At 39.1% G+C, this 25,145-nt stretch overlaps 3 protein-coding genes across 8 annotated transcripts in view; 1 reads left to right on the top strand and 2 right to left on the bottom strand.

Annotated features, from left to right (window-relative positions):
- Positions 1 to 25,145, bottom strand: part of LOC306848491 (MAP kinase-activated protein kinase 2-like) — a 458,467-nt gene that overhangs the window by 177,258 nt on the left and 256,064 nt on the right. The window lies entirely within an intron of this gene.
- On the top strand, positions 834 to 5,536 carry LOC306848705 (N-acylglucosamine 2-epimerase-like). Its single transcript, XM_079383421.1, has 11 exons — positions 834 to 1,008; positions 1,607 to 1,712; positions 2,026 to 2,101; positions 2,254 to 2,329; positions 2,741 to 2,919; positions 3,157 to 3,381; positions 3,516 to 3,597; positions 3,796 to 3,971; positions 4,404 to 4,535; positions 4,630 to 4,717; positions 4,975 to 5,536. Exons 2-11 carry the CDS (start codon positions 1,612 to 1,614, stop codon positions 5,049 to 5,051), a joined length of 1,212 nt encoding a protein of 403 aa, XP_079239547.1. The 5' UTR covers positions 834 to 1,008; positions 1,607 to 1,611; the 3' UTR covers positions 5,052 to 5,536.
- Positions 5,733 to 24,380, bottom strand: LOC306848704 (lysine-specific demethylase 5C-like). Of its 4 annotated transcripts, XM_079383419.1 has the most exons (28): positions 24,002 to 24,380; positions 22,149 to 22,299; positions 21,804 to 21,881; positions 21,562 to 21,684; positions 21,211 to 21,381; positions 20,519 to 20,653; positions 18,730 to 18,786; positions 17,184 to 17,304; positions 16,850 to 17,091; positions 16,426 to 16,584; positions 16,086 to 16,205; positions 15,824 to 15,982; positions 15,561 to 15,742; positions 15,210 to 15,372; positions 14,712 to 14,831; positions 14,354 to 14,548; positions 13,509 to 13,690; positions 13,276 to 13,400; positions 12,897 to 13,129; positions 12,429 to 12,814; positions 12,205 to 12,343; positions 11,900 to 12,079; positions 11,677 to 11,799; positions 9,043 to 9,810; positions 8,906 to 8,957; positions 8,547 to 8,746; positions 6,709 to 6,856; positions 5,733 to 6,625 (listed from the first exon to the last, which is right to left on the bottom strand). In XM_079383419.1, the coding sequence occupies exons 2-28, from the start codon at positions 22,293 to 22,295 to the stop codon at positions 6,609 to 6,611; spliced, it is 4,725 nt and encodes a 1,574-aa protein (XP_079239545.1). In that variant the 5' UTR covers positions 22,296 to 22,299; positions 24,002 to 24,380; the 3' UTR covers positions 5,733 to 6,608. The 4 variants fall into 4 exon arrangements, with proteins under 4 accessions (XP_079239545.1, XP_079239546.1, XP_079239543.1 ...); XM_079383420.1 differs by lacking the exon at positions 18,730 to 18,786; XM_079383417.1 differs by having other exon boundaries at positions 15,561 to 15,982.

Below are 25,145 nucleotides of genomic sequence, written 5' to 3' on the forward strand. Positions count from 1 at the left end.
TTTCAGTATATTCATTATTTTGTTATGAACCTTTATCACCGTCTGTCACAGTTCACTACTTTTCTTTGTGTTCTGCAATAATTAATGTTAATAAACACCCATGGTAATCTTAAAATACAAATATTATAATAATTACAATTACTGGTAGGCCTAGTACTGTAAAACTATACAAAATCTGCTGAAATCATTGTCTTTTTTTTGAGAGTGGAGGCCAGTTTAGTTGTAAAACTCGAAAGGACATTAAATAAATAATGCTACCATGGTACTTGTTCAACTATTTGGTTGTCCTCTCCATGTTTTTGATTATTATTAGTAGTAGTAAAAATAATAACGGGGTAATGAGTTACTGTGGTGAATTTTTGTAATAGATGTTAAAGTATCTCTAATGTCAGTGTTGTAAATTTTGTCCTATTGTAAAAAAATCTCAATCTCAAAAGCACAATATTAATTTATCTTAGATTTTTGTGTTATATTGAGAATTGTGTTTTGCAAAAAGTGTTTTATGAATTTGAAAGCCGAGAATTAGTGTATGGTTTTGCAGATTGGTGTGTGGTTCTGGTGTTTGAGTGTCCGCTTTCAGAAACTGTGAACAAGTAAAGATTTTGTGTAAGCAGTTGAAAAAAACTAATGTCAAACTGCATTTGCAATAAAGCGGTTCCATCGTGAAAAGGCGCTCTGTTTGCGCAGCAATCAAACAGTTGCAGTGTTTGCGAAACTGAAGCGTGCTGCGCAAGTGCAGCGCTTACATGAGCCCACTAAACACGCCCTCGTCTGCTCTCCTGCGCTGTGATTGGACGAGCAGGGGCAGGAGCTGGCGAATGATCTGATCCTAGGAAAGCGGAATAAACAGGAGCAGCTGGCTGTATGGTGGTCATATGATGCTGTCTCTGCAAAAATTGAGGAAGAGTCGATTTTAAAGCGCTTTTATTTCCACTGTCACTAAAAAAGGAGATCGTTTTAAAAAACAGTCAAGTATAGCAGGGGGTCTTTCTTCATCTGGAAAAACAGGTAAGTGTATATAAAGTGTTTTGCAAGCAGGGAAATTTTGACATAAACGTAGTATTAGACAGTTTTTACAATAATGTCATCGTCAGCTGTCACAGATTTAACAAACCAGTTCCACAAATGAGCTTCTTGTAGAGAGTCACTTCACCTCTAAAAGCTTTTAGTTCGTTCAAGCAGATAATGTTAATGAAGCAGTAAGCAAATTGTGTTTAATAAATGACTTGAACGGCTAGCAGTGGTTGCTATTTAAAAAAAAAAAAAAATTGTTTAGCTTTGATACTGTCACAGTATTCATAAATAAAAAGCATATCAAAAACATCACACTGCTTCACGCACATAAAAGCTTATTTAGGAGAACTTAAGACTTCATCTTTGCATTGCTGAGTTATTGATTATGCACACATGTTAGGTGTATGATACACAGCTGACAGAAGAGATATAAAGTTAACATATGGACAAACACTTATTCACTGACACAGATCAAGGGTCAGTTTTTAACATCACTGGATCACTACTGCAATACCCTCATATTCAAACTTTATTATGTCCTGCTATAAAACAGCCATCATGAATGACCCTAAACTGTCGGTTTTATTTTAAGGAACAATGACTGCAGCATTGCTGGAACAGTATCGAGAGAGAATCCGGACTGAACTGGACAGAGTCGTGGATTTCTGGCTAAAATATTCCCATGACAAGGAACACGGGTGAAATGATTCACATTTATTACATGGCTTTAGCAGAATGTCCTTATATTCTTTAAATATCTAACTTATTCTGTAACCCTGAATGGTTAACAAACATAAATGCTGAAGCATTGAAATTGTCCTCAACACTGAACCCTGAGGAACACCCATCATTCAAACACTATTCAAGACTTTATATTTTGAAAAGTGCAATTATTTACGGGATATGTACTTTGCCAGGTTATAAGTGTTAAAGTTAATTTAATAATTATTTGATTTAACGTGGATTCAATATAATGCCCCTGTTAAATGTTTTTCATTTGATTGACTTTAGTGGTTTTTTTACCTGCCTTGGAAAAGATGGGAAGGTCTATGATGAGCTGAAATATGTGTGGTTACAAGGGAGACAGGTTAGAGATTTTTTTGTTCATTTTAGTGTTTATTTTCACGTTCTTTCTATTCATATATTAATCATAAGCTGATGATTTTTTTTATTTAATTATTTCAATTTTTTCAATAAAAGCTGTTAAATTGAGTGTCTGATGTCTGACATATCCACTAGGTCTGGATGTACAGCAGGCTGTATCGTACAATGGAAAGATTTCACAGACCTGAGATTCTCGAAGCTGCTAAATCAGGTTTGGGATTCAGTTACTCAGTTGCTTTTTCCATCCATCTATTTGAGCAATGACTGCTGAAAATTCAGCTTTATCACTGGAATAAATTATAGTTCAAAATAGAAAACGTATTTTAAATTGTAATATTTCTCAATATTATTGGTTTTACTGTATTTCTGACCAAATAAATGCAGCCTTGGTGAGAGAGATTTATATGCAGAAACTGGATCTGCAGAAATTACTAAAACAAAAAAGAGTGTTTATAAAAATGACTTTTATTTTATTTAGTACCGCCCTAAAAAAAGCTACATGAAAAATACATGAAAGACATTGACATATAGCCTACAGTAATTCAGAAGTCAAAATAGTTGAATTTCCTCAAATGACCCTGTTCGAAAGTTAACATGTAAACGTGTGTATCTCGACTTTCAGGTGCTGCATTTCTGCAAAAGTTTGCTCGAGTTCAGGCCTCCAGCGGCCCGGGGAAATGTGCCTTCTGCTTGACGAGAGATGGGCGAACAGTGAAGGTTCAAAGGACGATATTCAGCGAGTGTTTTTATGTGATGGCCATGGATGAGCTGTCCAGGATTACACAAGACAAAGAGATGCAGGTAAAACTACTAGTCAGTATCTCAGCTAGAACTTAAAATGGATTAAATAATAATGATGCATACAGAACTGCCAGTTAGGTCATGCTCTATACTTTTTTTTTATTAAAAACTGAGCAGCTTTCTGTGACTTATTTTTAAAATTATTTATATTTTTTCTCACCTCTGATTTAAATGTTAAAATAATTTTATATATCTCATAGTTGATGTCATGTTTTGTTTTGTCCGTGTTCTCCACAGGCAGATGCTGAGAGCATGATGGATCAGTTGATATTCTGGGTTCAGACTGATTCAGCAGATCTTGGTCGTCCTCAACTTCCTGGTGATCCCCCAATCAACAGCATGGCAGTTCCCATGATGCTCCTGTGCCTGGTAGATCAGCTGACAGAGGGTAGAACTGATGTTGCAGAAAAGTACAAAGACCTGAGCGGATGGTGTGTGGAACGGATACAGCAGCATATACAGGTGAGCCAACACTAAAAAAGCTTTAGTGCTGTGACACTAAGCCTAAAATGTGCCTATAATGTATCAATTTAAAAAAAAATTCTGAGATGAGGAACATACCAAATGATACATTATACTAAATTCTTTCATCTCAGAGAGATGGAAAAGCCATTTTGGAAAATGTCACATTGAATGGAAAGGAACTTCCTGGCTGTCAAGGGCGCTTGCAGAACCCTGGTAAAAGATCATTTCAAAATACAACAGGAACAATGACTTCTTGATTACAATGTGAATGAAGCCTCCTCATGGATGCTCTAATCAGTTTGTTAGCTTGTTTATCTGCATCTTACAAAAGAGTCTTGGGGTAAATCCAACCTCACTGTCACTTTCCATATAAATTCAGCATCCGTTATTATCAGTGGCGTCTCTCTCTAGGTCACGCTCTGGAGGCTGGCTGGTTCCTGCTGCAGTACGCACTGAAAAAAGGAGACGTGCAGCTGCAGAAGACAGCAGTGGATAAGTTCATGGAGATCCCCTTCCAGACCGGATGGGACAAACAACATGGTGGCCTTTTCTACTTCCTAGATGTAGACGGTCATTGTCCGACTCAGGTCAGATTATATCCATGACTCAGACATCAGTTTGTTTTAGACGAGAACAGGCCAACGGTTGTTAAGTTTTTGGTGCGAATTCCACACCATAGGCACTAATCAGACCCCATATGTAGCTTTTTGGCTGATTGATCATGTGTTCAGAGAAAAATCACGCTGATTGGATGATCAGCTTAGTAAACAAGTGCACAAGAAGAAAATACAAAAGTGTTGAAAGTGTGGAAACAATGATGTCAGCAGGGCTCTTCTCATCTTACCCAAGCTTTCCAATGTCAATGATTTCATGACATGGTTGACCGGGATGGACAAAGTGATCCAACATGATTTATATTCAAAATTGTAAACAGTCGCTGCTTTATTTTGGTTTTCAGCCAAAGCTTTTTTTTTGTGGTTCTGCTCTTGCACTTTGTGACATGTTTTAATGTCTTACAGTTAGAGTGGAATATGAAGTTGTGGTGGCCTCACTGTGAAGCTCTGATTGCTTACCTGATGGCCTACAGTCACAGCAAAGAGCCTGTGCTACTGGACCGGTTCAAGCAGATCTATGACTACACCTTCACAAATGTAAGAGATGTGTTTCAGAGACATTTCATTTGGGGGTAAGGTTCTTTCAGTAAAATCAGTTCAGACCCATCATGTTCTTTGCTCTTTTCTCAAGTTTTCTGACGAGGAACATGGCGAGTGGTTTGGATATCTGAGTTGTCAAGGAGAGGTTGTGCTGGATTTCAAAGGAGGGCCCTTCAAAGGTGAGTAGCTATGGCCAAAATGCTTTTAACCACTCAAACATGGTCCACGCTCATCTTCTGTAGATTTTTGTTGTGCGATTATTCATTTCCAAAATTAATATACCTTTTTTGAGCAGCGTAGCATCCTTCAGGCCCAATTAATTATAAGCTACACTACCATTCAAAAGAGAGTTTAGTAATATTGTGAATATGGTAACGTATTCAATTTTCTAATATATTTGAATACGGTTAAAAAATTTTCTCCAACGTTTGTCCAGGGTTCTTCCATGTTCCTCGATGTCTTTACATGTGTGAGAAGCTTCTGGATGGACTTCTTGAAAAGCAGGATTCTTGAACTTGCAGACATTTTGCACTCCGTGACCCAGATATGACTGGAAGTGTAACTGATCAGTTTGCATAAAAATGCAATTATAAAATTAATCATAGTTATAACTATTCTAATTGGGTCTTAATTACAGTATTGCTGTTACGTTTATATTATGGGTTCACATTTATCATTTTATAAATTTTTTAAAAAGCCATTTATCCAACATTTAAATGAAAAAGGGACCAGTTTTGTGTTTTGTTTAGATTTAATTATTTCTAGCCACAGCCAGTACTTTGTTCGCTAGCTAATTTGTCTTGGAAAGGATTTCTTCATATCAAAAGTTTTTATAAGCGAGTTTATAAACATGTTCTTAAACTTTAAACCACTCCTCTGATGATCACTGTGCTGCTCTTATGAGTGCCTCTTTTGGTCCACATTTCTTTTATAATTTTGCATACATTATATAAAACATGTAAGACATTCCAAATGTGCTGAATAAATGTTGACATGTCTAGGCTTCCCTTACTAGGATACTTTTGTCCTTTAGCTGATTCTTTTGTCACTGTATGACGGCTGTTAGTGTGATGCTCACTGCTAACAGAGGCCCTCTGAAACTCAAAAACGCACTACTTGAAAATTAACTCGTAGCTTTTCACTTCAGATAAGCTACGAGTTTATAATAACTGGTTAAAAGTCATGAAACAGATTCCTAAAACAAGTCTAAACTTTTATTTTCTAACAAGAGTGAAAAGAAACAAAGGCAACATTGAAATGAAAATGTTTATACACAAACTCACGACAATGCGTGTCTGCAATACCAATAATAATAATAATAATATAATATAGAATTATTAGAACCCCAGCGACAAAAGATGGAGATAAAGGGAGTTAAAGTGAGATTTTGTACAGTTCTGTGGAGAGGAAGAGGGGGTAGAGAGCAGGTAGCTTAAAAGAGACAACAGAATCACTGAAAGGAAATGAAGACAGCAAAACTCAGAGGAAGTGGAAAAGAGAGAAAGGACTATGCAGTCACCTATCTTAGGAAAGTAGCACCAGAACGTAAATGCCTTTGTTTTTCCGTCACACTTTCAAAATATTATACTAGTTTATTCACAATGTCGAATCTCCCTGACAAAATGTGAGACTCGGTACAAAAAGAATACGAGTGTCATTGTAGCAACGACGCCAGTCCCCTGCTAAACGCCCCTTCTGCCCGTCATCAAGTGTGTCTGTGTGAATACCTGGACAAGTCCTATTATGCAGCACACGGCATTTGCGTTAAGAACAGTTTGGTACATCTATATTGTAAAGACAGACAGCTTAACCGCAGGGCAAATCTCATTTTATCCCTCCCCAAAGAGAACAGAGATCTGCAGTCTGCGCCAGTGCACCGTTCAGGATGAGGGGTGAGAACAGAGGCAAAGGGGAAGAAAAACAGGGAAAAGTGCAGTGGTTAGTATGGTGGGGAGCGTCCACTTGATGGGTTGAAAAAAAATTTATGTGAGCTTATTATGTGGGGAAATGAGCCTGAGGCCTGCTTTTTTTTCTGTCTCTGTGGTCCTCTCGTTCACATCGTCCACAGCTTCAGGAAATCATAACATCTGCAAGAGAAGAGCAAGTATCTTTGTTTCTGATCACAGACATTTGATGGTAAATAAAATGTGTGCCTGACAGCACTGTGTACCTGTGTGTGGCTCTGTAGATTTTGTTTTCTTGCATTCAGAAGCCTCTGTGGATTTAGGCTCGCCTTCGGTTTTCTGGCTCTTTCTCTTCCTCTTGGAGTCCTTTGACTTGCTGCCACGACCTGAACTTCTCTGCTCCTGCAGCTCAATCTGAAACACAAAATGAGTTAAGCCTGAATATGAGGGAGCAAAATGAACATTGCTGAATTAAGATAAACACAACCAGTGCCTTGAGCAGCTTTAACTGTTTCAAAAGATTTGCAGATATATACACACAATAGTTAATCCCACTCTGGTAACTATAGGCCTATAGCATTGCTTAAAGAGACCGTTCACCCAAAAATGAAAATTCTGTCATTAATTACTCACCCTCATGCCATTCCAAACCCGAAGACCTTCATTCATCTTCGAAAAAAAATAAAGATATTTTTGATGAAATCCGAGAGCTTTTTGACCCTGCATAGGCAGCAATGGAACCACGTTTAAGGCCCAGAAAGTAGTAAGGACATCGATAAAATAGTCCATGTGATATCACTGGTTCAACAGTAATTTTATGAAGCTATAAGACTATTTTTTGTGTGCAAAGAAAACTAATTTCTTCTCTTCCGTATCAGTCTCCACCGTGCGTTCACAAGAGTACCACGACGCATGTATTCCTCTGCTTGTAAACAAGGCGCAGTAAATCTGGGTTGTCAGTGAATCCTTGTTTACAAGCAGAAGAATACACACATGCCTCATGGTACTGTCCTGAACGCACATCGAAGACTGACATGGAAGAGAAGACATTGTTGAATAAAGTGTTTATTTTTATTTTCTTTGCACACAAAAAGTAATCTTGTATCTTCATAATACAGTTGAACGTCTGGTGTCACATGGACTATTTTATCGATGTCCTTACTACCTTTCTGGGCCTTGAACGTGTCAGTTGTGTTGTTGTCTATGCAGGGTCAGAAAGCTCTCAGATTTCATCAAAAATATCTTAATTTGTGTTTCGAAGATGAACGAAGGTCTTACGGGTTTGGAACGACATGAGGATGAGTAATGACAGAATTTTCATTTTTGGGTGAACTATCACTTTAAATATAGCAAGATAAACTGGAATTAATGTATTTATCGACATGGACAATAGTGCTTTCACACACCGTTGTCACAGAGCGTGTCACATCACATGACCTATGAACAGGAAAATGCAGTCACAACAGGACTCCTTAGCAAGGATTTTTAACAGCCAGTAAAAGTTTCTCACAACTTTTCTGGCTATGTGAAAAAACCTATAACACTATTGGTTAAAAATGGTTACAAAGTTAGGAAAAGAAAAATAAATAAAAGGGGGAATTAATAAAGAAGGGAAATAAAAAATGCCAAAGGAAATGAAGGGAATAGGGGGAAAAAAATGGAAAGGGAAAGGAAATTAATAGGACAAGAAAATGAAAAAGAAACAAAAGAATAAAAACAGGAAACTAAGGTAAAGGAAATGAAAGGAAAAGAAAATGAAATGCTAAAGGAAAAGAAAATGGCAAGGAAAAAGAAAAGAAATTAAAAGAGAAATTAAATTGTAAGGAAAATGTCTGGTAATTTGATTTCAATTAGTGACATTCTGCTTATCTAGCAGTTATGCCCCTGTCCTAAATCACACCCTAAACTCTCACGGTCTTCCTCGGAGTCCACACATACATGACGTAATGCCACTTTGACTGTCAGTAAGAAGTTTGCTGCAGGGGGAGCTCGCCTCAGTGTGAGCTTGGCAAAAGTGCTCATTGTGGCCACAAATGAAGTATAAAAAAAAATGGTCTTCACAGTATAAACCTGGTGATCTGAACACCGCCCCCCTCCCCCTCACCTGTATGAGCGTGTGCAGGGCATCATGGGGCGGCTGTGATGCTGCCTGTAGGATCCGGTAAATAGTGTGTGTCTGGTCAAGCGTGACCTCCAGCAGGTCTCCTTCTAGCTGAAGCTCCTCCAGCTGTTCTCTGGTGGATGTGGTCAGCTCGATCACCAGCCCTTTGAGAGACGGCACTAGTGACAACAGAGACTCCACCCCTAACGAGACAACAGGTTACAAATAATGAAAGCGGTTTGATTACTCATTTCAGAGAGTTCTGTGAATAGGGCTGGGTATCGATTCGATTCGATTCACAAGCTCTCGATTCAATTAGATTTTTTGCCCAGCCCTACCTGTGAATGACTGAAGCAACTAACCTGTAATATCCTGAGTGCCTGACTTCTTAGGAACTCCATTCTGACAGCCAGACTGGACAGGACGAGGAAAAATAATTTTTTGTACAAGATTTTTACATTTGATTGATTTCATAAAAGTTACAACTGCATTTCCTCACCTGTGTACCATTAGTAGCCTTGTCTTTGCTCTTTTTTGGCGAGTTCACGTCCTCTGTCAGATCAATAACACCATCTTCTGTTTCCTCCGAGTCAGACAACACAATTACAGTATCTCCATTCCATTTGATTTTCTCCTCTGGCTCTTCCTCTTTTATACTGTTCATTTCCTGCTCCACTTGTTGGAGTCTCTCTAGCGCCCTCTGTACTTCCGGAGTGTCTAGTGCCTGTTTGGCTCGACCCTGCCAGTTAATGGCTCTCTCTGTAAGACACTGCAATGCCTCTCCTTCTGGCAGGCGTACAGGTAACTTCTGAAGCGCCACCAGCAGCGCTAGAATGGTTTCCAGCCGCGGCCGTCGGGACCTTTGGCACCGTGGACAGAGGAAACGTGTGTTCCAGTCCCACCAGCAGAGGGGCTTTGTAAAATTTGTGTCAGAGGAGCCCAGCAGTGATGGGAAGGGCACACAACCTCCGTGGAACCAGTCTTTGCACAGATGGCACCTGTGAAGCAAGGGGCGGGGTTGGTCACTGCACACACACACTGATTGGCTAGAGGTTAAGGAAGGGGCGGAGCCACCATTCTGCAGCAAGGTGCTGTCCGAGTTATGCGGCGTGTCTGACTCCATGGAGTTACTCCATTTCCTTTCTGTCTTGATGCCATTCTGGTCACCGTTTGCTCCTTTTTCTACGCTGGGTTTATTTAAATTCACCTGCTGGAGGCGGAGGAGGGCCTCTTTCTCCAGACGCTCCCCTTCTTTGAATGCCATCACCTGATATTGATGACATCAAAGTCACATAAATATGCAAAACATAATCAACTTACAATGAAATGAAGGAAAATACAATTCTCTAGGCTGTTCCAAAACTTAGTTAGGGGGCCCAGCTCTCTAAAGCCCGATAGTATACTTCCTGTATCTGTGTTCCACTCTGGTTTCCAACTTGTTTTGATTTGAACTAGGGGTGTGCGATATGACTATTTTTGATCGTGGACGATAAAAATGTCTCCACGATCTGCTTTTGAAGAAATATCGTAGTATCGTGCTACAGCACACATTCTTTCAGTTGCAGTTCTGGCGCCGCCGTCTGTATGTACTGTACAACGTCACATCCACTCGGTGTTAACTCAGCGGAGGAGTAACTCTCACGGAACATTGCACTTATTCACAATCACAAAAGTACATTATTTGCGTGTGTTTTAAAGCCTTGCCGGTTAAACTTCTCATTCACGCACTGATCTGACGTGCGCTTTTTCTGAGCCCATACACCTGAAGCATGCAAACTAAAAAGCCTGTCTAACAGCGCCTGATTACTCAACCAAGTTATCTTTTGAGCTAATACGGTCATAACACACAAGGTTTACATATAGACTCAGTTGGTTATGTCTAAAATGAAAGTAAACAGTTGAGAGAAAAATGGATGCGTGCAGGTATATTAGGTGAGTGAAGGTCTTATAGGGAGAGAACTAAACATGCAGCCGACTGTCATTAAAGGGATAGTTCACCCTAAAATTTAATTTGTCATTATTTACTCACTCACATGTTGTCCCAAACCTGTATTAATTTCTTTCATGTGCTAACCACAAAAGATGATATTTTGAATAATGTGGAAAACCAAACAGTTGCTGGTCCACATTGACTTTGATAGCAGGAAAAAAAAAATCCTATGTAAGTCACTGTGGACCAGCAACTGTTTGGTTTTCCACATTCTTCAAAATAGCATGTATGTTCAGCAGAAGAAAGAAACTCACTCAGGTTTAAAACTAATTTTGAGTAAATGATGGTATAAAAATAAAACATTATGACAGAATCAACAGACAGATGACAGAATTTTTATTCTTTAAATGTTAAAACAACAAAACAAAGAGAAAAAAAAATAACATTACTCTTGACTGAAAAAGAAATAGTTACTTTAATAGAAATCAATCTATATAGCGTTTTATTTTTATATTTGTTCATTCAATTTCTTGAATGCTCCTGCTAAATATGCCTATTGTACCTGAAACTTAAACACTGTTTGTATTATTTGTATATTATGTGTATCTTTGTTCTTATTCTTTAATAACAAATATAAAATAATGATAAAGATTTTCATCTTCACCTACTTTGGCCTAAATATCCACCATTCTTTTTTTATATTTTGTTACCTTGAAAGGCTTTGTCTTTATAATAGGGAAATTAGTTTGGCTGTACTGCTCAGAAAAAATAGTAAAACCAACATGATAAAATTAAATTCGTGAAAATAAAAAAAATAAATTGTGATGTGACACTTTTGTCATATTGCCCACCCCTAATTTGAACATTTGAAAACAAAGATCCACTGATCCATCCGTGCTAATGGTAAATGAGGTGTACTTTTAATTGCTTATGCTTCATGGAGTGGACCACTAAAAGTGAAGTATCCCTGGGTCTTAACTGTTGTGGAATCTCACAAACCACTGATTTGGAATGGATTGAGCACAGAAGATTCAACTTTTCAACAATTTCTTCCATCTTCCAAGTAGTTAGGTGCTGCCCCTGTAGGCAGCTCACTAGGTTTTGGAACAGAGTGTGTCATACACTGATTCAGACAAACTGACAGTCTGATGTATGAACACTCAAAAAGGATAAATGGACAATTATGAGTAAACAGTAACTCACGATAGCTCCTGGGTCTCGGAGGTCCTGAGCAGTGAGGCCCAATACATTGACATCAGAATCTGCTTCCGTACCCAGTGAGTTCTCCTCCATTTTCTTGCTCTTCTCAACACATGGGCACAACACCTACACAGGTGGGGGTAAAACATGGTCATGTAAATCTAAATAATGATGAAACCTTGAATAACATTTCAGCGTAAATAGTGTTCAAAAGTGGTCTCTTCACCTCCAGGAGACTGTGCTGGCTGTTCTTCTTCAGGAACGTTTTGCTGGCCTTCTCTCTCCAGGAGTGAGCACTGGCCACCTGCAGTTCCAGCTGCTTCAGCTCCTCCATCTTCACCGGCAGGTCCCGCCCAATGGCCACCAAACCCTCCAGATCATCCAGACACGGGTAGTGTTCACCGTTCTTCTCAGAAAAGATAGAAAAGACAGTCAAACTATGCAACCACCCTGAATCGCCAAACCATATTGGCTGACCACTATATTGAACATCAATTCCAGATAATCAGAACTGGCTAAAATTATTCTCACTTGAATTTCCTCCAGATCAGTGACCCAAGCACGAGCTCTGCTCAAGCAGGCCTGCAGGGACAGGATGTTAGGCAGCTGCACTGGTATTAGCTGAGCCTCGTTCACGATGGCCTCCAGCGTCGACAGATGATGTTTCTGCCTGCTCGCAAGAAACAATTTATAGTTGAAAATGTAGGCTGTACTGGTGTGGTGACATATTCCGTCCCTTACTTGAACCAGCTCACCTGTCTTCCAGACAGATCTGTGCCTTCTCCTCCCAGCGCTCGGCTATAGTCAGTAGCTCTTGCAGTTCAGCCATTGCGGTCTCCACCGATATACTCTGTGGTACATTACAACCTAATTCCATCAAGTTCCTCAGCACAGCAAGAGTCACCTCGCTCCCCTCCGGCCCTAATGTCCGCCTGACCTCTCCCAACCAGCGACCTTGCTCCTGCAGCCCGCTCAGGAGCTCACATGCCGGGGCTATAACAGGCAGCGATGCACCCTCCTCCAGCAGGGCCTGGATCTCTGAAGCCGCGGGTAGAGGAGAGTCCTGCTTCCACTCGCCTTTTGTGCTGTCAACCAGAGCTTGAGCGCGTGCATCAAACTCCTCTATCTTCTGCAATACCACCTGGAAAAGAAGCGACAGTGGTTGAACTTTAAAGCACATGGCCAAATATTTTTTATGCTATATCTTTGGCCTATTTTCTTACCTGCACTTCCTCCAGCGGTTTTATAACACAGGGCAGGTTCTGCATGGTGTCCACCAGAGTCCTCAGCTCCTCCAGACTCATTCTCCTGCTCTGGCTGTTGCTGAGGAGCTCTGTGCTACTGCTCTCACACTTTTGTATGTCTGCGAGGACAGTGTTGAGGCGCTGGAGCAGCTCATTATTGGGGAACTTCTTGTCAGCTGCCTCTTCTTTCAGAACCTCTAGATCTTTAATGTCTGAAGAGAGAAGAAAACATTAATTTGGGCTTGTGTCACTGCATTCAGTTTTGCACATCTCCAGCACCTATTAAAATGGCTAATAAGAACTGTTTACAAATGCAGAGCTTGTGATTTTGTCTCTCTGTGTGGTTTGTCACATTTACCTATTTTGTTGCCTTCTTCCTGCTCTAGGGCTTCCTTCACTCGGTTTGCCCATGAGTCAAAAGACTCGGCGCGAACTTTCAGCCGATGCAACATGGCCAAGAGTTCATCCAGAGTATAGCGATACCTTCATAGATGAGGGAACAAAAAGCACATAAGACACTTCCGGCAAAACATATCTGTAGCCATGAACGTAATGAGTAAGATCCCACAGACAAGCTCTGTGCTGGTATACCTGAGGTAGAGTTTTTCACTGGGGCAAGAGCAGAGGTCCTGGGCATGGTAGAGGCAGACAAGACACTCTTGGCAGTTCGAACATGCCAGGGCCGAGAGGAAGCAGGTGGTCTTACATTTGTCACATTGTCTTTCATCATCAGGCAGTAACTCAAAGGCTTCCCTTTCTGCTTCCTTTATGCCCTGAGAGATGACACCAAGGTACAAAACACAGTCAATCAGCAATCAAAAAGAGTCTATCAACCACTTATTTTATTTGTAGGGATTGTGATTTTGGCCAAAAAGCAGCAGTTAGGTGTACTAATGCATCATGACCTTTGATTCAAAACCTAGTAAGATGCCTACTTAGCATTTTGGGCAGGCTAATTATAGACAATGTGGTTTGGTTTTTAACATTTTAACAAAAACATATTAGGTGGCGAATAAAATGGAGACTTTATTTTTTGTTTCATCTAATAAAGAAAAACCCAGCACAGACAAACAAACAGTACTTTGTCCTTTTTATATGCAAGAAGGAAATAAGAATAAGCATTAAATAGACATTAAACACTAAATACTGTAATAAAACCGACAGGGTTTTTAATTTATTATTTTGAAATTAAAAATTATAAAATTCCAAAAAGAAAAAAAAGGATGCTAATGGTTCAGAGGTTAATAAATGCAGTTGTAACTTTTATGAAACATGAACTTACTAGGCACTGATAGTATGACCTCTTGCAGAACTCATATACATTGTAATAAACTGATATTATACACATTTGTAGCCAAATATTATTATCAAATATTGTCGGTCGCTCAATCCCCAATGTTTTTTCCTCATTCAGCAAACATATCGTCTCCGCTCACCCTTTCCAGCAGGCCTTTGCGTAGTTTCCTCTCCTCCTGTACAATAATGAACATCTCCCTGTGCGTGGCAGCTGCCAGGTTCAGATCCAGCTTCTCTGGGCAGGCCGCCATCTTGCAGGTGAGTTCCTCATGAGAGAACACGCAGTAGCGCCTCAGCCACCGGTAATGCTCAATACAAGAGCGCCCTGTGGGCAGCTAGCAGAGAGATGAAGAGCAAAAGCCTCAGTAACTCACAACAGGATGACTGACATTTAAAATGTAGTTCCTCAAAATGCCGTTTATCTGTTTCACACACTGCTTTACATGACTACAAATTTAAATGAGGGTTCATTTATGTGTGCACATTGTACGCATTTACCCAGTCTGCAGTGCAGAAGTTGACTGCTTCGGCAAAGTTATATCCTTGATTAAAACCGCTGTGATAAGCTCGTGGAAAAGTGATGACAAACTCCCCAGCACACTGATTGGTCCGAACCACCTGTCAATCAAGAATTATAGCCAACTGAGATCAAGTGTTTTGAAAGTCCATTCACACATGACAAAACAATAATGCCACCAACAAAACTATTCATACAGAAAAAATTGTTGTGCTCACATTTAGAGAAACAATAAAATAACCAAACATCAGAAAATTTACAGTAAGAATACATTATTTTCAGGGCACAGACCATTTATTTTATAAATTGACAGGACATCAAGCAGCAGCCCTAAAAGCCAAATTAACTTAAAAAGAGCTTTTTTTCAGGCCTCACTTCACATTCTTAAAATAGTAGTGGCTTAATGATGCAGCCTGATTACTTAAGTACGCTAATTATAATATTGAGTGAGTGCGAGTGTGCGTGTGCGTGTTACAAACCGGCACTCCATGAGACATGAGTATATTAGGGTTCATGATGGTGACAAGCTGGTGGAGCAGGTCTGGCTGGAACTCGAAGAGCTCAGGTGTGAGTTTCTTCATCACCTCCTCTAACTTCTCTGCAGCAGATGATGGCACACCATACCATGTTTTGGGCTCACCCCTAAAACGAGAAGCCAAAAAGTTTTTTTTTATGTCACCCCAGATGCATCAGACTGTGCTTACAGTACAAAAGACATGTGGTCACTGGTCACAAGCTTTTCTGGCAATTTCTACAACTAAAAAATATGATATGACAAGCTGCTTCAGAAAGCTGCTACATAGCATATTAGCAAAGTCTCTATGCATTACCAGTGTAAATAGTTGATGGAGTAACTCCAGTGGTCCTCTATATGCCAACAGAAAGCGGAGAACACCATGCCAACATACAGCCATGGCACCTTCATGCCAGAGATATCGGCATTAATGTGGCACAATACTGACTGCTCCAACACTGGCATAACGTTTAAATTCCAGCCGCTGCGAGCATATTCCTGCAACAAGAACAGGTCGGAGATGTTACTTTGCTTTCTTGACCAAAACATGGAAAAACGAAAAGTGAAAAAAAAACTAACCTCTTCCTCATCTGACAAGTGTCTCTTGCCGTTGTTGACAGGAAAACCACTACCAAATTCCTTTGAGTGAATATCTGCCCCATATTCTACAGTTACGTCTTCTTCAATACTACTGACCAACCTCCAAAACTCCTTCTCAACCAGCTCTGTCGGCACCATCTAAAAAAAAAAAAAACAATTAAAATGTCAATGAAATGATTTGTATGTGCACAGTAAGAGTCTGTGGGGTTCGAGATTGATTAAAGGCAAGAAAAACACTCACATGGACAGGCATGTTGAAGTAGTCTGCTTTAAAAGTGTCGGCCATCTCACCGAAGCTCTGTAACGTATACTCTCGAGTGGCCTGCTCAAAACCAAACGCCTCTGCTGGCTTTTTACACTCCTACACAGACAACACATTTACAGTTGATTGCTACACACCAAGAAATAAAAGTCAGGACTTAGAAAGTATTAGAGTGTTTTTATTTTACACACTTAAGCATCTTAAGACACTTAAAACTCCATAAACAGAAATAACATCAAAACAGTAGTAGTTTTCCTACTGAAATATCCAGCATAACACAACAGAATAATACAAGAGTTATTTCGGTCTGGTCTCTCACCTCTGCTATGCATTTTGGACATCGCCAGTTTCCTTTGGGTGGGTCTGTGAGTGGAGGTATCAGGCAGAACGTGTGATAATTATCATCACACCCATCACAGAGCAGTAACTTCTCATCCTCGTCCCCACGTCCGCACATCCGACACATAAACGAGTCCACCTGACAGATTTCAGTTATCGAGTTTAGAAAAATTTTGCATGTGTGCAAGGTATTTTTGAATCTGATTGGAAAAATAGTCAGATACAAGCATCTACAGGTTTCACTTATCCTGTTGATCGAATCATGTCAGATCTACACCACCCCTTCCAATCTTATCAAGCTCAATCGGATGGATTGAGGTGTTTACATGGAGGATTTTCAGTCTGATTGAGCCATCAATCCAATTAATCCAACTCTTAAGTTCATACATCTCTCTCAAACTTACAAACTGTGGGTTATTGAGGTTGCGTCGGAGTCTCATGGTCATTTTGGTGCAGGGTTCATCACTGGAATCATTAGGATCATCAGTGTGATTTTTGTCGTCATCAACATCCTCCTTGATAATGAGATTTGGGGGTGGTGGAGGAATGTCTGGATCTGATTTTGTAACCGGTGTCTCTGCAGGTTCATCTTTCACAGATGCACTGGCAGCGCTGTCCCGCACTATTACAGTCTCCGGCAGTTCATCTGGTGAAAATGCATAATGTGACACTTGAAACATTTATCCGTCACATTTATAAAGAACAAAATCAAATCAAATCTAAACTGCAAACACAAACCTTTCTTCCGTGTCTTGTCTCGAGGTACAAGACCAAGCCCCATCATTTTAGGTCCAGCCCCATAAATCTGCAGCTTTTTCAGCTCAGGGTTCTTCTCTATGTCTTCTTCTGTAGGCTCCGGCTAATGGGCATAAGTGAAAGACTGTAAGTGAACTACAGGAACAGCGATGACGATATATGAGAGAGAGGGTTTTCCTTTCTCTGTTTCTACACTAAACACAGCTTCTTCCATGAAGGATCCTGACTGTTTAGGATATTAACTTTTCACTACTTGTCTCACAGTTGAAAAGCATCAGAAAGATTTCCCCACACTTTTCTTAGTTTATTCAAATTTCTTTGATGCTCAAACTACATTACAAAACTGACTGAAAACCCCAGATTTATCAATATAAAGCAAAAATGGTTGAGACGCCACTGCAGACTGTTAAAGCAAGAGCAAACATGCATGAAGTTAGTTTTGTCCCAGACTTGACTGCTATCAAGAGGGAAAAAGCAATTATTCATTCAAACACAATTAATACTGAATGGCAAAGTCTCTCATGAAACGATCCACTGCTAAAAGTGCTGGCCAATAAAACTAGGCCTTTATTTATATCTCTCTACATTTTACTCTGAAATAACAATCTTCAATCAGTTAAACATTAAATAGCCTGTGCTATTTAATAATAGCAGTAATAATAATTATAGCTCAGGTTGCATATGCCAAGTATATTTTTAAAATGTGCAATGCAAGAAATAAAAACATTTGAAATCTATATATACACATTTTCAATGCTGATTTTCCCTAAACAAAAACAGCATTAACATAATAAATGGCAATATTCACCTACATATATTTATACAAAAATATATATATATATAAATTATATATTTAAAAAAAAAGCCTAAACAGGGCCTTTCATAGAGAATGGGTGACGATCTCATAAATATAGTCCAAACTGCTAAATGCCTCAAATATGCAGAAGCAAGAACACATCTAAGCATTATGTCCAGATTGACGTCTGTCAGAAACATCAAACGCGGTATTTCTCTGTTCTGTTCCTGAAATCTGTTACTCTGAAGACAAAGGTTCACTGTGTCATCGTTAAGCAAAAACAACTCATTTCTGATTTGCGGCATGATGAACATTATATGAACCAGCCATTAAGAGAACAGCAGTGACAACAGATTATAGCAATCATAGATTAGTAGTAATATGCAGCCCAGAGTTTGGTCCACCACCAAAGAGGAAATGTAAGCAAGCCAACATTGCTAAAAGTGTGGCAAGACAAGCAAAGTGAAATATGTTAGATGACTGAAGGACATGGAGGAAGACAGGATGGATGCATAAAGAAATAAGCAAAATCAAGAGCTGAAAGACGAGAAACAAGAGCTTCTACATGAAATTAGACCCCCAGTTAAGCGTGAACGACAGCATAAACCAAACAAGGGTTTTTTTTTTAAAGCATGAAAGAACGTCAGCAAAGAAAGAAAGAAAGAAAGAAAGAGAGGGATAGGGAGGAAAGTAAAGAACAGTGGGAGTGAGAGAGAGAGAGCGAGGCAGTACCGAGGAGATGTGTTGAGAGCCAGTTGTAAGAGGGTGGTGAGTTGGATCCTCTGGACCCTGCATGGGGAGACAACAACCAAAACAAAATGGATTCCAGAGAGAGAAAGACAGAAGGAAAAAACAACAACCATGTGCGACAGGACCGAGTCAATCGGGGGACAGTAGCCTATTACAAATGTGTAATTTTTTTAATGTCTGAAGTACAATTCAACTTTAAGCCAACAGCATAAGTGATTCAGACAATATTAATTTAAAAACCAAAATCACGTACTAGGATGAAACTGTACAACCGTTCAGTTGCAACAGTTTTATTTATTTGTTGTAATTGCACATGATTGTTCAACAGATAACATTACTTGCTCCATATTTTTAAAATAAGATTTTATATTTCATATAAGATATCAGTCAAAAGTTTGGAAACACGCATGGGAATTCCATAAAAAGTATAGTAAACAAATACAAAATATATTACATTTGACTTACTTTCTCTAGACATTCTCTTAACCAACTTTATCAAGTGCATCCTGGGATGATTTTAAATTTTAAAGGAGCACCCATGTATTACACTTTTTGGCTACTTTTCATAAAAGATCTGGGTCCAACTTGCAACTTATGATACAAAAAGAAATAATTAATGTAGTTACACATTTTAAAGAAATTATGGATGCCCAACTTATATTTGCCTACAAAATTGTTTTAAGCATTCAAGCACATGCTTTTATATCAAAAGATCAGCTGAGCGAGTCCAAACTTTTTTTTCTGGTAATGTAAGGATTTTAGTTTTCTTCTTAAACTTAGAATTAGGATGTAAATCAACAGAATAACTGTTTAAACAATATTAAGAGACAGAAGGCTTTGATTCAAGGCCAAGAAGGGGAGAGTTAACTTGGTGGTAACTTCACTTACTGAAGATATAAATGACTAAATGTTATTTCTTTAAATATCTATATAATTTAGTGGTAAGGGAACCGCAGAAGGTTCCTTAACTTTGAAAACTATAAAGATTTCTTTGGTTATCTGAAACTAGTTTATCATCACTAATGCTATGAATCCATTGACCAAGCTAATGCAATGGGCAGGCAAATTAAAAAGCCAAACACCCAAAAAACAAGTGCTGGGAAAATGCTGCATCTTGGAAAAGAATAGGATGAGAATTGCATTATGATGTAATGAAAATTTTAGGTTATGGCCAATGGTCTTAAAGAGACAAAGCGTAATGACAACAAATGAAAGGCAGAAAGTGAAAGAAAGAAGACAGAGGGATGAGGGCAAGATGGACACAATGCTTTATTTTACAGCACGGGGAGCAAAGCATGCTGGGAAGTGTCTTGAAAGCATGGTCAGTGCCGATCCAAAAGCGTTCATACATCTCAGAAAAACAGACAAAGCACATGTTTGGATGGATCCATAAACTCCTGGTCAGTTATACATACAATTATTGCAAAGGTTAAAGTCATCAGTAGTCATCACGAAGATTACTAAAAATAAAGGTTATTAGACTTGTTGATTTTGGCACAATTTAGTAGAATCTTTGTTAACAGGGCACATTGTATTGATTTTGACATGTCTGATATAAATTGCATTTATCTGTAAATGTTATACATACAGTTATACTGTTTTTAAAATCACTGCACTAGTTTTTTCATTTTGATACCATTGTTGATTTTGAATTTAGAAAAAAAAAATGCTGATCAAATACTGAGACATAATGAGCTAATGATGCCACAATGAACTATTGAAATAACAACAAAAGAGCTGAAACACACATTCGCCCAGAAATGTCACTCACCTCAGGCTTAAGGCGATTGGCTCGTCGTCCATAACTGCTCATCTTGGACGGCGGGACTGATTGGCGGAGAGGAATGGAGTGGGGTTTGTATTCCCGGTCTACCACTTCACTGTCATACGGCCTGGGTTTACATGGCTAGATATGCAGAACGCACATGTCAGCTTCATATTTGTAAAAGACCTTTAATTGCTCCACAGAACATTACTGTGCACATGTAACAACATTCAAGTAAACTAAGACATGCACATTCTTGTGATTCTCTTCTGTAATTGTGGACAGTAATTTAATCAATCAAATCATTAATACTCATTTATGTCCTTAACAATAGTACTCAATAAATAGACAAATTACCAACTGTGGGTCGTGACTTCTCTTTTAATGGTTGTGAAATGTCAAGCTATTGAAAAGAACAAGTTTTGAAACTTCCTGTATCTAATATCACACAGAACTCCCTTGGTTTGGGTATGCGCTGATGTAAATGAATGTGCAGTTATAGTAGTTGTCCCAAATAAGGTGTTTACCCAAAATACAGATTAATATGGGAATGTGATTCAGGTTTATGTATAGACCTGATGCTCACATAATCAAAATATGACCCAATTCTGATAATTGGGATTTCAAATACTGGAATATTTGTGTGTGTGTGTGTGTGTGTGTAAGCACATGGTCAAACAAATGGTCAAACAAAGTACCGGTAAACTGGCTCCAGACTGGAACATCTCAAATGGATAGACGATCCTCTCATAGTGCGACCTTAGGAGAGAGCCAATGTTTTTGCCAGGAGGATATCCCAGTTTCTGTGCCACGCGTGCCCAGCGTCTCTCCTTACACACCGCCTCGAAACCCCCTTCCTCTGTCACGATCTACCACACAGGACATACAACGTGAATTACTGACTCTTTCCTGTTTACACTATTCTATAGATCTATGATTTTCTTAGGGTGAGTTTACTTTAAAAATCTATCCAAAAGTTCTGTTGACCATCTCTTATCTTTTTTTCCTAATAAGTGAAATGACATCAAACAACTGGCTGCTGTTTTCACCTTGGCCAAGCTGAACAGATCTAGAATACGTCGTTCTATATTGGGGATCTTCAGAGAGGATGCCTGGATCTCCCAGAACTTGGCAATTCTGTCCAGATAATTTAGCTTCACTCGTGTCTCAGCCTGAGAAAAAAAAACAAAAAAAACAGATGTGTTAGTGCTTAGTCAACACAAGAATACGTGGTTCACGCTTCATGGAGTAAGACACTCAGGTGATGAGTTCAACAGGATGCAGCTCTGACCTCAAGCTCATTGAGCCTCTGAATACGTGGCGTGAACCGGAAATTGTCCACCTCCACAGCAAATGGTGGTTGCCAGTCCTGTAATGGAAAGAAAAAGGCTGTTTGAATAGCAAAATGTAAATATTTCCAAAATGGACTAACATTAAGGGATATATTTTACCCAGAAATTTAAATTCTGTAGGACAAAAAAGTATATATTTTGAAGAATGTTGCTAACCCAACAGTTTTGTTGAGCACTGACTTTTATCCTATGGGCATGAAACACTGAGATGCTTTTCAGAATATCATCTTTTATGTAATACAAACAATATAAAGTCACAGGTTTAGATTGCAAAAGATGATTACGGGTGGTGGGCGAATCTTGCATATTCCAGACTTTTCTGCTATTGGACGGATTTTGGCGATATATCCAAGAGGATCAGCAAACTCTTCCCACGATGGTTCAAACACTGGACATTCCGGCGGTGGAACAAACTCCTCCCCTCCATCCATCGCTCTGAAAGCAAACAATTCAAGTTCAAAATAAATAATTTCACTTAAATCAAACAATATAACTACTAAAGTCAAAAAGTGAATGCAATTACATTGGCATTCTCTCTTACAACACAAGCGGATTAAAAATCAATCACATAAATCATTCTTTCTGAATGTAACACTTCATGCAAGAGCGTTTTTTATTAAGAACGTCCACTGTTTTTATTTACTGTGATAATTCATGTTTTAAACGTTAACATGATCAAATGACACTATGGGCCACGGTATCTATTCATCCCTATATTTAAAAGTTCAGAGTTCACCCTAACGGACACCAGCGTTTGATCCATATGCGACCTGCACAAAAGCATACGTGTCAAAATAACTAATTATACATAGATCTAACAGAAGGGCCTTGATGATGCCTGAAATTAAACTAATCAGGAAGCTTAGAGCACAAAGGAAAAAGACCTTCCTCGGGCACTTTGACAGGAGGAATTGGAGAACAGAAACTTGCTCTCTAGAAGCACGTCTGGAAATGCACCCTGTTACTATTCTAACAAAACATCATACCCTCTCTAACTTCAGAAATCCCCTACTTTTGAATTTGTCTACCTCTCAGTCTCAAACCAGACAAAATGGGGGAGGGAGCGAAAAATTGTTCATTTAGGCCTTAAATAGCTTTTGCATGTATCCACAGCCACTGGTTTAATCAAATGTGCACCTTATAAAACAGTAAAATGCCTTACATGACACAGGCCGTTCATTTACAACAAAATAAACCTATTCTAGTGGTTTATATGCTGGTAGCTTCCATGTTGTGAAAACAACAAAAAACGGACCACGTGACAAAAAACAGTTCACACTTCATTTCCCAAGCTAATATCGATGCCATTAACTTATCGTTTTATTAATCATTATAGATGAATATGCACATACAACCCGTCTCGTTCAAATGTTGTTATTATCTGAAGATTGGCTATTCAGTTTGATGCACTTCTGACAATGTCGTGACAGACAAGTTATACATAAAATATTGCTGACAGCGACTGTCTCTCAAATCCTAGTAAGTTGCCTACCTAAACAACTGACATTAAAATTAGACAAAAACACATTCAAAGGGGAGCATATGACAGTCAAAACTGCTTTCTAAGGGTTTGAGACACAGCCATAATCCCAAATTTCCTGTAGCTTTAGCCTGCTAACCGGCCTCAGCTCGCGTGAGATTCGAGAACAGCTTTCAAATTCACAGATAATAGTAAATAAACCATTTAAATGAGCGGAACTGACACTTTTAAGACTTACTTGGAAAAGTATGTTCACTGGGGAATTGCTAAGAAAGCCGTTTTATAGAAGTAGCTGGTTAGCTATGCGGCTAATGACCAAAACAATAAAGCCTCACCATCCGTTTGTCAGAAGACTCACGGCCAAATCCAACAAACGATTGATTTGATGTCAAAAGTATTAACGAATCTCAAAATATCCGACAGTGTGAAGACGTAAATAGTATATAAATCCAGTACGAGGGCCAAACATTAGGACTCAACTCCACAGAATGGCTGAGTTGTGGAAACACACAAGGGGAGAAGATGGTGTGGTTGTCTCGGGTCGCATTTAAACGGATCATCTGATCGGATATAACGTTAGCAGGTAAGTTAAAACAGAAACACTTGCGCTAAATCAACATAAATGATCAGTGCTGTGAATCTGAGCACCAGTCTTACATTTTTTGTACTCGGTCTGAGTTATTCTTATTCTTCGGTGTCGCCTCGGAATGATTAGTGCGCCGGTGTGTTATTATTTGATGTTCACGGGGTCTATTGTTCAGTGGAGGGTCAGTCTCGGTGGCAGTGGCTCCGCGGCCTCCTCGATCAGCCCATCCCAGCACATACACACTCTCGGTCGGTTAGAGGGATGATGATCGCGGAGATCCTCTTCTCAACTGACTCCTGAAAGCCCCGTGTAAGTTGACTTTTTATTTACAATAACTGTTTCTCGCGCGCTCAGAAAATACGCGTTGTTTTCTTTCCTCGTCACCTATCCACCGTTCATCCTGTCTGAACTACACGCCATCTTGGTTTCATCACGACCTAAGCACAACTCTCGCAAGATCCATTGATCTCAGTTGGGAAAACACACACTTGACTGGATGCGAGCACGGTCTCATCCCTCCACGCTTCTCGTTACATATAAACTAGTCCCTGGATTCGTCCGATTTAACTCAGAATGAAGAAAATTATCGTACTTGATTTAACAGAAAATGGGTATTGATTTCACGTGTGTGTTATAAACGGACTATATATCGTGTTATGTCGAATTGTGAGTAGTTGCACAAGTGATGCAGGTAGGCGAGCGGACGTGACGCGGAGTGATATTTCACCTCTTTCTTGGCGAAGTAGTTCCAGTGAGTAAAATTTGCGCAGAAGAGGTCAAGCGATGTATGCGAAAAATAAAATGGGTAGCGACAACTAGTGGCCAAACATCAAAACAACGCATACATTTGAAGGGATGGTCATTTCTGACATCATTTATTCAGTTCAGTTTTGAGGGTTGGGTTGGGTTGGGTTTAATTTTCTTGATAATTATAGCTAATTAATTCTGGAAATACATGCTATTACACAAACTAGATTTTTTTTTCTTCTCAAAGTACATTTTAACAAAGACTGGGAATCATTGCTTCATTTTTAAATGATTCATATAAAATGCATATTTTATAGTAAAAATGTTAATATTTAATTTTAATTTGCTGCTTTTCCTGTATTATTGTTCTTCCATAATGTGCATTATTTAATATACAGTATATTGTAAACATGTTCTTTTAGTGTTTTGAAATGTAAATTCCTCATTTAATCAGGTCTTTTGTTGTTG

Source organism: Barbus barbus, assembly GCF_936440315.1.
Source record: "Barbus barbus genome assembly, chromosome: 28".
NCBI classification, from domain to species: domain Eukaryota; kingdom Metazoa; phylum Chordata; class Actinopteri; order Cypriniformes; family Cyprinidae; genus Barbus; species Barbus barbus.

Excerpts from the sequence above, each read along its gene's own strand:
- LOC306848705 (XM_079383421.1), top strand. The coding sequence starts at position 1,612 with ATGACTGCAGCATTGCTGGAACAGTATCGAGAGAGAATCCGGACTGAA. Across the intron at positions 3,972-4,403 it reads ACGGTCATTGTCCGACTCAG|TTAGAGTGGAATATGAAGTT; the intron begins GTCAGATTATAT and ends AATGTCTTACAG. Across the intron at positions 4,536-4,629 it reads ATGACTACACCTTCACAAAT|TTTTCTGACGAGGAACATGG; the intron begins GTAAGAGATGTG and ends TCTTTTCTCAAG.
- LOC306848704 (XM_079383417.1), bottom strand. The coding sequence starts at position 22,295 with ATGGATGGAGGGGAGGAGTTTGTTCCACCGCCGGAATGTCCAGTGTTT. Across the intron at positions 21,882-22,148 it reads GCAAGATTCGCCCACCACCC|GACTGGCAACCACCATTTGC; the intron begins GTAATCATCTTT and ends TTTCCATTACAG. Across the intron at positions 14,832-15,209 it reads TCATGTCTCATGGAGTGCCG|GTGGTTCGGACCAATCAGTG; the intron begins GTTTGTAACACG and ends CTTGATTGACAG.